The 13,052-nt window shown below is 40.7% G+C and overlaps 1 protein-coding gene across 2 annotated transcripts in view; it reads right to left on the minus strand.

Annotated features, from left to right (window-relative positions):
* The window catches only part of PLPP1 (phospholipid phosphatase 1), a 71,767-nt gene that overhangs the window by 5,714 nt on the left and 53,001 nt on the right, over window positions 1-13,052 (minus strand). For both annotated transcript variants that reach the window (XM_068422110.1, XM_068422109.1), the window contains exon 4: window positions 11,960-12,017. In XM_068422110.1, the coding sequence (XP_068278211.1) occupies window positions 11,960-12,017 (58 nt within the window). The remainder of the gene's footprint in view (window positions 1-11,959; window positions 12,018-13,052) is intronic.

The following is a 13,052-nucleotide window of genomic DNA, read 5'->3' on the forward strand; positions in this document are numbered from 1 at the left end:
TCCAACCCATAAGTCTCTCTGCCTTTTCCCTTCCCCTTTGGGTGGGGGGTAGGGTTAACATAGAGCATCTGCCACAGGTTTAATAGCCGGCCCAGCTTTAAACCGTGACAGCCTCCTTCTCTGGTCTGTGTAGGACAGAGACCTCTTATTTCAGCTACAAGAAGAGCTTCTCCAAATCCACCCTGTAAACATCATTGAATCTATTCTGGAACTTGACCCTGTCACCAAAAAAGGCACCATAGTTACCGTATTTATGGAGAGCAACAATACAGTTGGAACTTATGTTTAACGTTTCAACTATATCTTTTCAGAACCATCTAGGAACTTCAGGTCAAATACAAAACTTTAATTGACAGTCTTGCGAAATCATAGAAGCTAACTAAAACACAGGCTTCAGGCACTAAGCACACTAAACTTGTGGTAAATCCCTCCATTGACAACTTCAAAAGCCATGGCTACCTTTTAGAAGCATTATATTTACAATGTAAATACAGGCATAGAGCATGCACTGTAGATGCAAAGGTGCTACTTTCCAAAATTAAACACTTGGGGAATGTTTGGTTGGTTTCTCTGAGTAACTTACCTCATAATTTTGGCATGCTGACTTTTTCAGCTATAAATGGAGCATCAAAAAGATCAACCCTATCCATAACTGGTTTTCTTTAACAGCAAGGTCAGGGTGAAATCGGACTCCGAAGAAGCTACAACTCAGCCTGAACTGGAAAATATTTCCCCCACCTCAAGTGGTGGGCACTGCATATTTCTGGGGACCTTAATTTCACCACTAGGGAAATGTGTAGCCACTTCAAAAATTAGCTGTCACAGAGTTCTTTTAACAAAAGGTGTTCTAATGGTCTTATACTACTTCTGGATTTACCAACAGTAGACCAGAATGTTACCTGCGTGCCAAATGGAGCAGAGGTGGGTCCAAGGAGCACATGCTGGTAGTCTAAAAAGAGCTGGCTGATGATTCGATACTGGCTGTTCTTTCCTCTTGCCCTATTCCCACTAAATTCTGCTTAAGACAGCTAAAAACACCTTGCTGTAATAAAGTTTTTTCCATGTAAGCATTTCTGGAGGTTGGCAAAGATGTATAGTCGTATTAGAAAGAAAAAGGGTTATGCAACTGCAGATAGATAGGTGGGAAACCAGGTTTACTTCTGAACAGAGGAAGAAAATGAGGCAAGCCACACAAAAGCAAACTTTGAAAGATGCCAGCCCACAACACCAAACGACCAGTAAAATAGTCTTTGAATCTCCCTTATGGAGCATGTATTCGGTTTTTCTTTCTGCTAGACAAAGCATCAAACAAGCAACTTGGATTTAACATCTACATGAAGACTTAATTTCCATACTAAGAGAGAAATCTCCAGTCATAGAGAAGATCTGGAGCTGCTTTATCACCTGTAGAACACATGCAGTTGGCTACAGGCTTCCTCAATTTTAGGTGCTTCTTCACACCACCAACTCCAGTAGCTGTAGAGGAAATACCCAAAGCCCTTCTTGCGCCTTCTACCAGCAGATGGATTTATATATTCTAAAACTAGGCGTGAGAAGGATGAGAAATCATACCACAGATAAGCATCAATGTGACGGATTACTGCTGTATTTAATTTCAGAAGTAGCAGCTGTTACAACTGGTTTTTTTCTGTTCAATTGAGTGTAATTGTTATTACCCAGCTGCTGCAATAGCAAATTCCATGTTATTTTTAAGCAGGTAACTTCAAACTGACACTGCTTTTAATAGGCTCAGACAGTCACACTCCCCTGCAAAGATTGTTCCTACTGCCATGACTCACTCTTAGAAAACAACAGTGGCATGTCTGGGCTGAAACAGGCCAGCGGGACCTCACAGGAAAATAAAGCAGCCAAAGAGAAGAAGGAGCTTTTGCCTTGCAATTCCATTAAATATAAACCAAGGCTGATACCAGAAGTATGCCCAAGAGCCCTTTATATAGTGTTAGTCCTTGTATATAATTATATGCACAATATAGAGGTGTCCTGGTGTTAGGCTGCATTAACACTTACTACTGTTTTGACCCTGTTGACTTAACGGGGCAATGACTTCAAACTGTTCACAGAACCCCTCCAGATACCCACAGCTTGCCTGAGGTTCTTTTCCTCCTCTTTGAAGTCATTTACAGTACAGGCTTAAAGAAGGGAAAGAGAAGCAAATCCCTGCCTGTCTCCCCAGCCAAGTCTTTGCTGGAAAGGAATAAGCTTTACAAGTAAAAGCTGTAATCTATGAAAGCAGCAGGAACTTTAGGAAACGTTATCTGGTTAATACTACTGTAATGCCCCTTATCAGCATCTCGCTTGTTGCTGAGAAATAATGTCGTGAGCCTACGCACACAGTAGGAGCATCCAGAGCTGGTAGCAACACGCTCCAATCAGTGACAGCTATTTGATCATGCTGCCTTCCCTGCCATCCTGCTGCTGAGCATCTGTCTGATCGTTCAGTACTATCATTCAGCTATCATCTACTTATCTTCAGTCCTCCATCCTGCTGTTTCTCATGTTGATTTTGCTCATTGTTTTTAAAGTGCACAAATAGATTTCGTGGAAACTTCCTTGTAATGGGGTTAAATAATCTCCAACTTTTTTTCCCTACTAGCTAATGCTTACTCTACTATGAAAGTATGTTCTCCACACCACACACATCCTGAACACAAGTTTCTTCTTAATCTATGGTCTAGTACTTAATTTCTAAAAATACACACAGGAATGAAGAAAAACTCACAGCCACTTTGTGGTTTCTTGCAAGAAGCCACAGACATGAATGGAAGGGTCTCTGCAACTGGAGAATTACTTGCTACTGTTAATGTTTCTAGCATAGCTTTCAAGTATTTGCTCTTCCACCAAAGCAGTATTAATATACATATACACATGCCTGCCTGCCTACCTAATTTTGAAGAACAGTGACTTTCATTTCCTAGATGTACTGGTATCAGAAGGCCCTAGTAATTGCATTTCCTGCGCATGTCCTGTTCTGCCCTAAGGAGCAGAAGCACACTCTCCCTTTGGAGATGTACCTATCTCCCCTTTTATGCTTGTCTTTTCAATCCTAATATACTCACAGCACCATGAACTTAATAGTAAAACGGAGAGAGAATATGGCTTTCCTAGACAGAAAACTCCCCTGTGACAAGGGGAAATGGGAACACTTCTCAATTTGTCTGAGTACAAGTAGTAAGAGTCTGGAGAAGAAAAAAAGGTGCAGAAAGTCCGTTTTCTTATGACATAAGCCCTAACTGACAGACCGTAGTAGTCAGCGCAAGTGTTGGGAGAGAGCAAGTAAATGGCATTTACTTTATTTAGCTTAGGATTCAGCATTAGTCTTGTAAAACTTTGGTTTCATGATACCTGCCCAAGCATTACTGTTTTGCCTTGGCATTATATTACTCTTAACAAGCACAAGATCCTACTGGAGTTATAATTAGTATTTGGATCCATTACTGACTACAGTTAGCAAAGCTCATACTTTGAAGCAAGTCTGCAGACCCAAAAAGTCCCAAGAGCCACAAACAGTAATCAGTGCTGTAGAAATCCACCATGAGAATTCTTCCCAAACCAAGAAGCTCTGAACCAGTAATGCGTAAGCCACCTCAAGTGTGTGTACACATGTATGTGGTTGGCTTTGGGATTTCTGGGGCGGAGGGAGGGGACATGGAGGTACTGTGTTTTGGTGGTTTTGTTAATAAGGCAGGGGTAGAAGGAAAAAGGGAAAGCACAGGAGGCACCGGTGTTTTAAAGTCCTCGGAAAACCCAGCCTCAGAGTAACGAATATGATAAAATATGGGGCAAAATTCTCCAGGAGACCTGGGGTTAGGAATAAAGGCTGAGAATCCAGGCACAGCTGTAGAAGAGGAAGATGCCATTTCTATTGATATCCCAAGGACATCCTTACAGGACACTATCCCCCAGCTCCTAAGACTGTGAAGCCTTCCATTAGGAAGCTAAGTAGATGCACAGAGCACCAAAGTAACTACCCACCCTCCAACTCCACCCATAAATAAGCACCACCGCCTTTCTGTGGGGAGAGGGGACTCCCATAACCACAGCACTACACACTTCTACAAGACACACTTTGCATCAGAGTATCTTTGATACAAGCAGTTATTCAAACAAGATGCTCCAGGAGAATGAAAGAGCTGATACATTGACCCTGGATTCTTGCATAGTGCTATAAATAAACAGAAAACAAACATTTGGACAGATCGATGATCTGCCATCTCCCTGTTCCAGTTCTGCTCAGCAATCCAGCAGTATAGACCAAGGCACCTCTGCCCTGCTCAGACTAGGCAACAGGAGAAAAAAGCCACCTTCAGTGATCTTCCAAGCTTTCTACTTTTTCTGTGAAGGTTTCCAAAATAGCTCTTCCCCTTCTGCATGTTACAGGAAACTTTAGAGATTCCTTTGTATAAAAGCCAGTTTGTATAAAAGCTATTGTTCAAATATGTTTGTATAAAAGCTATTAATCATATTTCATCTAGCGCAAACTCTGGGATTCAAGGAAGTCTAAGAAATCCAGGAAACAGTTTAAAAATTGCAGATCTGAGCACAAAACAATGACCAAGAGCCACAAGATGTGCTGAGAAATAACTTCTCATATACAATCTTGTGTTTATGCAAATATTACATACAAGGGCAACAGCTTATTTTATACCTCTAAGCACTGTATCTATGAATAAACACAGAGCTCTAGGCATCGAAAAACAAGACACTGCCTGCAAACCAGAAATCCATGTGCAGTTTGTTCATGTGAAGCTTGATGGGTTATGCCTACCCCATGTAATTTTAAACACAACAGACTCGCATATAAACAGAAAACTGTATTATAAAAGCACTACAGAGATGTAGCAGAATTCATGAGTCACTCGTGGGATTCTTAAAAAAGAAAAAAGCAACTCTGACTTTGAAGTTTATTTTGCCTTTTTAATGAGATTTCCTTTTCTTAACAAATACATATTGATGATCCCTGGTATATCTGCAATATTATCCGTTCTTTTGTTTTCTGCCCAATCAAAATAAAACTAAGGAAAAAAGCAACATTTCAGAATCAATTTTTCCCCTTCTACTGAAGGAAAAGGATAGGTCTGCAGTCACTTCAAGGCAGCGGTGTATCTGGGCTGCTGTTGGAAGGGATGGTCTATCCCTTTTACTCTGACGATGTATTACTGCTGAATCCCCTTTGCCAGCTCTGATGTTTGAATAGCCCTACAGTGAGCTGGTACAGGGAAGTGATCCACTGGACAGATGAAGTAAGGGGGGGAAAAAATGACCTGAATAGGGTAGAATATGTACTAGTCTGGCCTCTCAAAGATAGCTGCATGCTGCTGTCAAAAGGCAACTGATGTGCAAGAGCTCCCTCCTATGCAATGGTAAAAAACCCTGTCTGTTACTAGTAATAGCCCAACTCTGAATTCAGTATCAAAAGTGCAATCAGTCTATTCTGTACAGACATTTCCCACTGGACAAGTAATGTTTTCCACTGGAAAAGTGATTTTTTTTGGGTTTTTAATCCTCTAGCCTCAACTTGGCTGTACATTGCAGAAATAATTGTTTATTGACATCATTTTACCATAAAGTAAGATAAACAATAACATTTTATTCCATTGCAAATGCTAACACTTGGCTCTTTTCTGATGAGAAAAAAAAAACTAAATGTGTTCCTTCTACTTGGAGTAAGTATTTTTCTGTTGTGTCTACCAAGTTACAGAAACCTTTGCTAGAAGAACGTAAGCACTGCAAGGTATTGCTTTCAACTCAGTTCTACAGGAGCCAATTCACAATAATTTCATCACTACTGACAGTTGTAACTCCCAAGCAAACTATGAAGAAGTCATTTTGGTTTGTTTGCTTACTACTAAAAAGTCTAAATACCAATATTAAAATACCAGGAGCACATACAAGTAGAAGCACAAGCCTCTCCATACTTGAGCCTCACACCATGACCAGTTACCCTTTATTTTTTCACCTCTGCTTCAAGTAAGATGCTTGGTAGTACCCACAGCTACAGCCAAACAAAACATTTTCATAACAAATGTCTTTTCATTAGTTTTTAAAAATTAGGTAGTCCTCAACCTTCACGTGGGCAGAAACACATTAAGGACTGTTCTGTAGCTCTAGTCAGCAGCATTTGGGAAAGTAAAGAAATACGGCCATGCAAACAGACATACCTAAAATACTGTGTTAAAGGCTCCCAGGCTCTTATTTGGGTTCTGCTTCATTCAACCTCCAATCCCAACATAAACAACTGAAGTAAGAGATTTCGAGAGAAAAGCTGGATTGGTACATTTAGGAACATGAGCACACAAGAGCAGCCTAAACCCTGTCTTCACTTGTGTTTAGCCTATGATCTCCCTGCAAAAGAAGTCTGTTAGCCCAGGACACTGAAATACCAGTCGCCTCCGTGTTCTCATCTAATTCCCTGTCCTTGGACACACAAGACGTTCTTTCCCTACGAGCCGTGGGAGTCCTTGAGAGCCACTCAAGTTACATCGTGCAAAGATTCATCATCCCCTTTCATCCCAAGTCTAAGCAACACGAACACGTTGCTGTCCCCAGAATAGCAGGGCAGTTTGGCTGTGTTTCTGCAGGCCTGTTCTTCATCCCGGGTTAGGTGCAGGCAGGGAAGTGCCCAGGCCAAGACCGACTCTGTTACAGCAACGTGATCCTCGGGGCCATGCTCACTTCTGCCAACTGCAACAGTTGCAGCGGGGTCATTCTCGCTACTGATGACAGCATGCATTTAGCATTTTAATTTACAATAGTTTTCAGACATAAGTGCAAAAAAAAAGAAAATAAAGTAAGTTGAAGCAAAACCTTATGATTTAACTGCAGCATCTCCCCCTCTAGAAGAAGGGTGCTAGTTTGGTCACATGGACATTGCTAGAAGAGGTGTTCAACTACACTTGCCCTCCCGTTCTCCAAGCCAAGATAAAATGGTTTTGTTGATACAGGAGAGGTCGTGCCAACTGTTTAACTGTGAAAGGAAAGGAGCAGCAGGGGGAGTGGATGACAGAGACAATTTGGGATCCAGCATTTGTTATTAGGTCACTAGGTTCCCACATACTGTTGCAGCTCAACCCCCTCTAGTTTCCACATGAAGCTGTTGTTGGCGAAAGCATCCCAGAGATAATGGCTCCACTAGACCCAAACCGACCCACCTACCTCTGCCAAATGAATTTCAAAATACATTTTCCACCACAACTTCCTGACCTGACAGTCTGCAAGCAGATTTTTTTCTGTGGTTTCACTCATTCCATATACCAATGAGTTAGAAATTAGAAGAAACTGTAAGTCTAACGCAGAAGCAGGCTGAAAACCCAGGCCTTGAACAGGTCCAGCTAGGCACAATGGCTTTTTTACAGGTACATGGCAACATAACATCCAGTTAAAAATTCAGCAGTGACCTCTATGCTGTAAGAATGATATGTGATACACTCCTGCTTATTTAAATAAACTATTTAACATTCCCTAAAGTTATTCAAAACCCACACATTTCTATCATATTAACATTCTTTTAGAGCTTGTTAGATAAGTGTTTTATGAAACAGAACTAATACATTCTTCTCCTTACTCTGCAGATGAGCAAACCTCCTTTCTTAACTGCAGGTGCCAGTGATTTGCAGTAGGCACTGTCCTTGCTTCTGCTCTAATGCCAGATAGTCACACACAGCAAGCTACACGAGACCAGTTCAAGTAGAGATTTTGCACATGAGCGCACTGACAATTCAAACACCGTAACAAAATGTAGATTCATTATAGTTTGCCATAAAAGGCTTTAAGCAGGGACTAGCTTAATGAAGATGCTATCAATTATGGAAATATGTAAGTTGATACGGTATCACAGACTCATTCCTTTTATTTAGATAACCTTTAAAAGTTTGACTGCCACAGGCGTGGACCAGGAATGCTTCTCCTGCAAGGAACCGAAGAAAGACAATATTAAGTAACTGTAAATGCTGGGGAACAAAGGTTATTTGTGTCCTCCCAGAAAGACATGAGCCCAAATTACATACCAAGTAAGTATTTCCATTCCTGAAGTTAAAAGTTAAGTTCTGCTCTCCAATGCTGTCCCACAAACCAAAAGACAAACTAAGCAGAAATGCTTCAAATTCCCAGATATGTGCTTGTTTAGGCTATTCATTTTTAACACTTCATGTGGCATGATATTCTTTCATGTTTCTTTAGCTCTTTTTAAATTCAAATTATTTCAGTTTGGAATTTTAAGCTTTTCTGCCTCTATCCTTCCTTCTGATCTGAATCACACATTTTCTTCTATATGCTCCTGAAGCAATATGAGAGACCACCTAGGCAAAATCCCAGCTTCCACGGTAATGAAGCCCTCAGAATATGGGGACATCAAAGTCACAGCATCCCTAAGAGATGAACTTTTAAGAAAACACCCACCCAGCAGCACCTACAGCTTACAGGTTTTGTCAACAACTTCCTCCACATTAAATATAAAGCCTGAGCTGTCAGGTGTTTCTATGTACTGCCCTCACTATGAGGTGGCACGTGCACCGCAGGATTATGTTCAAAATTGCAGTTTTCTCCTGGTACCAGCGAAGCCATGCAGTCAGAACTCGGATACCACAATCCCCACTGAGACTTGTAGAATTTCTCGTGTCACCCAAGGTTTAAAGCATCTGAAACATTTGAAAATGCTGATGAACCACCTCATGTTGGTTTTTAATCCATTGTGCAAATGCACAGAACTGAAAAAAGCTGCAATTTAACTTGTTTGCAATTCAGCAATTCTGCTTTAAGTAACTGAAGCTGCAGAAGTATTTCACTACTTTGCCTAGTAGTTTCCAACGTGGCTTTAAGCCACACCCTTCAAGCATCTCTCATTGCACAACTGCGGTGTCCGTGCTTGTCTGCCGCGGAGATCCTTTCCCCTTCAATTCCCCCAAAATGTTCCGTCATTTTTGAAATGCATAGCCTGTTGCTGAATAGTACACGTGTTCAGCAAGTAGCCTTTGAGAGTATGCTTTCTGCAGTACACACGCATGACAGGCTCCTCCAGCCTCTCCAGAAACCAGCATGCTTGTGTCTGGTTACAATTAATACTGCCTGTGAGTAATGCCACATGTTAACGATTCTATCCTGCTCGTGACTCAGTCTGCAGCTGGAGTTAAGTGTGCAAAGAGCAGATGAAGCCAGCATCAGCATTCAATTAACAAACAGGTTATCAAGTGCAGCAGGTTTGGTTTAGAGCCAGTGGCAGCTCTCTGCCTTGCCATGTGTGCAAGGGGGAGGGTTAGAAAGCAGTTTTCCTCACCTTCCTGCAGTAGCTGTCTGCTTGAAGACATCTGTACTTCTTCCTTTTTTTTTTTTTTTTAAAAAAAAAAAAATACTGCATTCAATGCAAAGGTTGGTATGCAGTAATGCTGTGTTAATCAGCAAGGTAAAAACAGACTGCACAGGCGTCATTAACCTTCTTCAGACCTCCCTATGAAGGCCTCCCAACAGTTTCTGGATGAATACTCTTATTACAGGACCGAAGAAAGTAGAAGTCTAACCTCCACAAAGCCTCTTATTTGTACTGGGCAATAGCTCAGCCAGAGACAAGACAAAGAAACTGGGGTGCAGGAATAGATAAAGAATGCCTTCTCCTCCAGCCAGGGTTCTGGCTACTCATTGACAAGTTCATGGAATAACAAACTGATCTCCAGTAAAACACTGTTTAACTCTTAACATGACATTTGTTAAGATATTCGTACCCTTCTCGCTTAAGGGAGCTAAGTAAAACCATGTTGTCTTGAATGAACACAAGAACAGTTTCTGTAGCAGCATGCTGAGCCACAGCAAGTTTTATTTCATTGCTGAACCAGGACTAACACAAGCCCTGGATTTACGGCATTTAAAAGTGGCATGCAGAGGACGGATTTGACTTCCACTGTCCCACCTCTCCCCCATGCAAGAAGGTTGCTAAAAGTGAAGGTCACACATACACACAAAGCATCAAGATAGGTAAGGTTCACAGTTGCCTGTTCAGGAACTCTCCACACAAGCTCCTTTGCATGGATTCAAAACATCATGTCTCAGGCAACTACAAGAAAGCATCATTCAACCCACATGAAGTTAATATCTTCAAAATATAGAATTCTTGACTTTCTTGCCACAGGCTGTGTTTTTTCAAACCCTAGTAGGATAAACAAACAAGGTTTGAAGTCCAAGCTGTTCAGCATATCTTTTATTATATTGTATTCAACTAAAGATGGCTTCAGTACTACAGTGAGCAGGAGGGCGGAAGGGGACAGGCAGCTGAGGCACACACAAGTTTTAGTTAACAGATGCAAGGTTTGAAAGTAGCAACTCTTTGCTCTCAGCCTATACCAGCCGAGAAGTCCTCCTGACCACCACCCTTTCCCAAGGCTGCATCAAGCAGGACTCTCCTTACACATACATGTGACAGAGGTAAAAGTTCAGACGGATTCAGATCCCTGTCAAATGACTGTAACCCAATCAGTGTAAATTATAAACCATAGACATTGCCACACACCTAGCAAGTTTTTTCTTGTCTCTTAAGTTTGTGCTTCTGAGAGGTGGCAGTATCACATTATCATGTTGCTCAGCAAAACCATGCACGGAGAAGCTGGATCAGAAGGGTTTGGCTGAACCCAATTGGAGCCAATCAGTGTTAGGTTGCTAAACAGCAGTAATTGCTCAATGTGTACTATGGAAATAATGGTTTTGGAATCATATCACAAGTGGACCTAAATAATTTTGGAGATTGCCAGTCATACTGAGCAAGTAAAAGATACTTTTTTTTTTTAAACAGCTGACAAGGAGTTGCACTTATATTCTATTCAAACCCAGGACATAATACTTTCATGAACCCTTTGTATTTACATTAGATAAGACAGGTAAGAGAGAGGAGAGGTTTAGCCATAAACAAACTGCAATGATAGATCCAAACCGAACACTGAGCTTCTGAAAAAGCTTTATTTTAAAATAAAGTTAAAAAAGACCTACGTCATACTGAAAAGCCACCCCTTTCTGCATGTGGCTATAGGGGTTCTAGTTTAGTTTGAGTAATCTGATCACTCACTGTGGATGTTGTACTATTGCCAAGAGACAGCATAAAAAAATTAAAAACACAATCAAGATGAGAAGGCAAATTGAATCTGAGCTCTGTGAAGATCCTGGCATGTATGTATTACGTTAGCAATTTACATCTAGGACTAGAGCTTAATTTTGCAACTACACTAACAACAAAATTGCACAAAGTTGTTTAATACCTTTTGTGTTACAAATTAGCAGGGGGAGAACAACCAAATTTTTCAGTGCCACAAAGCTTATTCCAGGAATGAAGATAATTTGCCCTAGCTGACTTGGAACAAAATGAACTGAAATATATTAGGCTCCAACTAAGTATTAGTGAATTGATCTTGTCATTAGTATTTACTTCCACAGAAAGATCCATCCCTTTACTTCCCTCACTCTCCCTCCCTGCCCCTAAAAGATAGGAGAAAATTAAAAGGAATTTAAAAATTCAAGTTGATCTGCTGTTTTGTGCTTATAGGCCCACCCACATTTGAACAGGGTTTATGTTTAGGGTTTTTGGGTTTTTTTAAAATATGCTTTGCATGTTTCATTAAGTCAGACATATATCATATATTTTTATATGGCTTGCAATACTTTCCATATAACTACATTTAAGTAGCAGAATATTTTCCAAACCTACTTGTCACCAGGTTCATTTTAGACAAGACACAGAAGCCAACTATCACATTAAGTATTTTAAGGCATATTGAACATAATTCTACTTCTTGTTCCAGTATCAGTGGCATTGCCTTACTCCTACTGAGAAACCTTGAATTATCTCAGACAAGCATCCTACAAAAGCAGTGTCCCCTGCACAAAGCAGCCAAGTAAATATTTTAATTTTTGTACTAGGTAACTAACAGACTTCTTGTTGCCATTTAGATGGAAAGAGCATACTTACTGCTACGAAGAGCATGCAGTACATGGAGAACGAAGAATGGCCAGAGTAAAATGATAGTCTGGAAGAGAAGAGAGCAGATATCTCATTATTTTTCTTTTACAACACTCAGTCTACAGTGATACTAATTTATCTTACACAAGTGAGCTGGTAAAATGCAAACATCTCCATGCTTTTTCTTCAAGAAGGCTATCTAGGCACAACAGCCATCACACATGTCCAACAACAGCTTTTGATAAACAGCACAGACTTTACTACTCAGCAGCTATCCTCTTCCAGCATTAAGTTCATCTCCACATCAGGTAGTAACTATCAGCCCTTTGACTGAAGTTCAAACAGCAAGTGAACACATCCTCAAAGCTAGAAATCAAGTGTCCTTTAAAGCAGTATATTTGTTTCATCTTCTTGATAAAAAAATACCAGAATACTGTAAATATTATCAATTTTAATAATTACTTATCTGATAGCCACAGTATGTGTATGAGAACAAATGATACATTAATCACCCCAAACTAATTAGTTGCATTTGGTCACCATCAAGAGGCAGTAGTTAACAACTCATATCTAGATGATTACACCACATGTACATATGCATACCTTTGTTAAATGTACTGGTTCACACAGACCACGATCATCTATCATTGAAGGGTAGGGAGAAAGGCAGGAAGGCAGTTCATTCATTAGCCAGCCAAACACAAAGAATGATACTCATCTAATATTTGTAGAAATAGCTTCATACTCGGCTATCTCACTTAAAAAGTGTCAACATTGCCTTCAACTCGTAAAGGCTTCTAGAAGGTCTAGACTGAAGGGACTCAACAGTTGATGCTGACAGTCCAGGATGCCTTCAGCAAGGTCCTCCCCTGCACAGGTGATTTCTGCAAGGAGCTGGGTATCACAGCTGTAAAACACATCCCACCCACCTCTTCGTAAAGAGGAGAGGGCAAAATAGAAAGACATTTCTAATTCAGTCTTAAGCGGAGAAATGAAAGAAACTGTACTTAAACAGTTCTTTCTGTTTTATGCACAGAGGCTTGTAACGGTGCTGCTCCACCAGCCAGGTCTCTGCCAGGCTTCTGGGCAATTTAGCTATGTA

Source organism: Nyctibius grandis, chromosome Z (assembly GCF_013368605.1).
Source record: "Nyctibius grandis isolate bNycGra1 chromosome Z, bNycGra1.pri, whole genome shotgun sequence".
In the NCBI taxonomy this organism is placed as follows: domain Eukaryota; kingdom Metazoa; phylum Chordata; class Aves; order Nyctibiiformes; family Nyctibiidae; genus Nyctibius; species Nyctibius grandis.